Source organism: Dipodomys merriami, unplaced genomic scaffold (genome assembly GCF_024711535.1).
Source record: "Dipodomys merriami isolate MVZ:Mamm:240054 unplaced genomic scaffold, mDipMer1.0.p SCAF_19, whole genome shotgun sequence".
Taxonomy (NCBI): domain Eukaryota; kingdom Metazoa; phylum Chordata; class Mammalia; order Rodentia; family Heteromyidae; genus Dipodomys; species Dipodomys merriami.
The window spans coordinates 27,291,188-27,295,058 of NW_027203270.1; the positions used below are offsets into that span (position 1 = coordinate 27,291,188).

General features: G+C 42.7%; 1 protein-coding gene across 1 annotated transcript; it reads left to right on the forward strand.

The window, feature by feature from the left end:
- Window positions 1-518: 518 nt before the first annotated feature.
- LOC138830461 (keratin-associated protein 3-2) lies at window positions 519-1,307 on the forward strand. Its single transcript, XM_070026843.1, has one exon. The coding sequence runs from the start codon at window positions 568-570 to the stop codon at window positions 862-864; it is 297 nt and encodes a 98-aa protein (XP_069882944.1). The 5' UTR covers window positions 519-567; the 3' UTR covers window positions 865-1,307.
- The last annotated feature ends 2,564 nt before the right edge of the window (window positions 1,308-3,871 follow it).

The following is a 3,871-nucleotide window of genomic DNA, read 5'->3' on the forward strand; positions in this document are numbered from 1 at the left end:
ATATATTTAATGAAATGCTGAAATAATGATTTTTAAGTTTTTGTTGCATATTTCTCACTGAATGTGCTCTTCAAAAGCCTTAAACCTCAAAGAAGACAACTAAAATGAAGTTCAGCTTTTAAAAGCACGACTACATCATCAGACAAATTGGTAGAGGAAAAGGCATGGAGAATAGTCTCCGTGGAGAGGAACGTTGACACTGCGATGACTGTCCCATCATCGTCCCCTGCAGGGCTGGTGGACAGAATTGTCATAGGAGAAGCCCTCAGCGACACCTCACAAAGCTTCTGTTCGTGACAAATTGCGAGAGTAATCGGGACACATTTAGCAATGAACTCAAATAAAAGTTAATTAGAAGAACATAGACTCTTTACAAGCATCTGAATGTCAGACCAATTAGATAATGCCAACACCAACACAAACAAGAACCAGGAAAGAAGCCTCCCCGTTGGGCCCACACCCACTAGGGAGGGTATATAAGAGCCCCAAAGCAAGAGCAGGCATTTGAACCTCAGAAACATCACCCTTCCAAGGAGCCTAAAGCCACCTGCACTCCACCCAGACACCATGGCTTGCTGTGTCCCCCGCTGCTGCAGTGTCCCCACCGGCCCCGCCACCACCATCTGTTCCTCTGACAAATCCTGCCGCTGTGGAGTCTGCCTGCCCAGCACCTGCCCACACACCATCTGGCAACTGGAGCCAACCTGCTGTGACAACTGCCCCCCACCCTGCCACATCCCTCAGCCCTGTGTGCCCAGCTGCTTCCTGCTCGGCTCCAGCCTGCCCACCCCAAACATGGAGACCCTCAACCTCACCACCTACACTCAGCCCTGCTGTGAGCCCTGCCTCCCCCGCTGCTGCTGAGCCATGACTGCCTGGCTCTGAGCAGATAACCAACGACCCAGGGACTCTGTTCAGTATTCACGGTTCTTCACAATGGCCTCCTCTGCTCCATTCCTGTCACTGATACAGCCAATCAGAGTTTTCCCCACCACCCGTGTCAGGACCTACAACTAGAAGACTCTTCTAGAAGCTGGAACAGGGATGTCACTATCTCTGATGATATCCCTCAACAACAAATCTTTTAAAAATGAGAGACTTTCTGTGACCAGGTAGCTATTATCTGTAGCCAAGTGCCATTCCAATTGGTAGCTGCCTGTCGGTTTTCCAAAGTGGTTTGGTTTCTTCATATTAAAGTGTACCTTTCCTTGGGGGTTTGGAAATTCTGTTTCCAGCCTTGGGTGGTCTTTTTCTGCAAATTGAGGGACTTCAAACTCAGCCTAATAAACTTCATGTTTCTGGAATAGCACAAATGTCTATAATTCATTGTTTCTGTGAACATTACATTGTTTAACTCACAATGTTTCTCTTTTTTTTTTTCAAGAAAAAACAGCCAGGCATTGAGGTACACTCCTGTAATCCCATTTACTGAGGCAGGACAGTTATGGTTTGAGAGAGACTCTAGACAAGATGTATGACAACCTATCTGAAAAATAACTAAAACAAAAAAAAGGCTGATATGACTCAAGGCATGAGGCCCTGAGTCCAAACACCAGTAGCATCAAAAATAAAGAAATAAGAAAGAAAAAGAAAACCCAGGAGTTGTAAATGAAGGTGTATACTTCATGATCTCAGCTTATGAGAAGGTGGAGGTAGGAAGATTGCCACCCAAGCTAGCCCAGGCAGGGAACACACATATAAGATACAAACATCTGATAAACGACTTGTACTAAAAACAATTAAGCAAAAGATTGAGTATTTGCTTCACTAAAGAAAATACAACAAGGGGCCATTAGATGCAAGAAAAACTAAAATTAGCCCTCAGGGATAAGATAGCAAGGTAACACTTTACCATGACTAGAATGGTCTCAAATAATAATTGCTGACACCACCAGAGGGTAGAGAAGATATATGGAAGGGCTAAAGGATTCTTACATTTTTGTCAACAGTGTAAAATGGTCTAGCTCCTGTTGTGGTTTGTATCTAAAATTGTTCCCCAAAGGCTTCTGTATTGAAGACTTGGTCCCAACGGGGGGGGGGGGGGCACTATTGGGAGGTGGTAGAATTTTTACTGGAAGGAAACCCAGATGGGGGAGGCAGGCCCTTGGAGATACTATGGCCTTGACCTTCATCCCTCTTCCTAACTCTGCAGCTCCCTCTCTTTCCTTCCTTCCCTCTCCTTCCTTCCCCCTCACTCTCTCTTTCTCTCTGCTTTTCCCTCCCTCTCTTTCTTCTTTCTGGCTACCATTAAAACAGCACATGTGCTCCAACACTCACTCCACAGACTCCAAGCAACAAAGCCCAAGTCACTGAGGCCTGAAGCCTGAAACCAATAGCCGAATATGCCTTTCCTCTTTTGAAAGTTTTTTAGCACAGACATTTTGTGATGGAAACCACTCCTTTAGGAGCAAACAGCCTGACAATTTCTTGTGAAAGTATCTATTCCAAGACTCAACAGTTCTATTGTTAGGTACTGTACCTAAGAGAAAATAAAACATATCTACAAAAGTATTTGTACAAGCATGGTATAAAAGTGTTATTCTTACAATCCAAATGTTTATCCAAAGGAGAACAAATTTGTGGCATGTTTGTACAATACAACATATTTCAGCAATTCAAAAAAAAAGAACAAGGTACTGACGCAATACAGGTAAGGTATTATATTAAGAATATAATGCTAAGTGAAGGACAATAGAAGTGCAAAAGTATGCACACTGATTTTATTCATGGGATTCAAGAACAGTATGTATCTTCAGTGAGAAAAATTGGGACCATATTTGCCTTTGAAAGATAGGAGTGAGCAAGAAAGGTACAAGGGAAACTTCTACTGTAATAGAAAATTTTAATGTTTTCTGGTGGGGTCACCATCAGAGAGCTATATTCATCTGGATAAACTTTATCTCAACAAAACACCTATGAAAGGAGCTCATGCCTACAACCCTAGCTACTCAAGAGGCTGAGATCTGAGGACCATTGCTAGAAGCCAGCCCAAGCAGACAAACCATGAGACTCTTATATCCAATTAAACAGCAAAAAGCCAGAAGTGAAATGTGTCAGAGCTACAGCTGTGAGCCAAAAATGCAATGAGAAGCATGAGGTTATAGTTCAAGGGGCGAGGGGAGGAGAGGGAGAAGAAGACAGAAGGGAAGGAGGGGAAAAGAGGAAGAAGGGAGAGCAAGAAATTATTTGGAGACAGTATTTGGCAGTAGAACAGGCAAACGTCATTTTCCTTCTTTATGGTAAGGACTGAATAAGGCCCAAAATGTTGCATAACTAGTAATAAATATTACAGCTCTTGAGTAACAGTATTAGATCTAGAACAAGAATATTATAACCATGAAGACAGTGCCCTTCATCTCCCACCAATGTTCTTTGTGTGAAATGATTACATAGCAAAGCCCCTGTTAAGCTAAGTGGATTTATTTTTAGCAAATATTTACTAAGGGCCTTTTATACATTATGTCCATGGGCTGGGAACAAAAGGATAAGTAAAGTACATGTGTAGTAAAAGAGACATTTCTAAAAAAAAAAAGAAGAGTAAGTAGGTTTTAATGGCTTACAATTTAATCCTAACTACTCAGAAGGCTGAGATGCAAGGATCACAGTTCAAAGGCAGCCAGAATAGGAAAGCCTGTGAGACTCTTATCTCCAGTTAAGCACCCAAAAAATCCAGGAATGGAGCTGAGCCACAAGCAGCAGATTGCTAGTCTTGAGCACAAAACTCAGGGACAGCATTAAGGCCCTGAGTTCAAGCCCCAGGACTGGTCCCTCTACCCCCCATTTTAAAAGATTTAAAAAGAACAGTATACTGACAAAGACATTAAAGCAATGCAACAGCTTTGTCATCTTGTGCAGAGCACCCTGAGAGAGA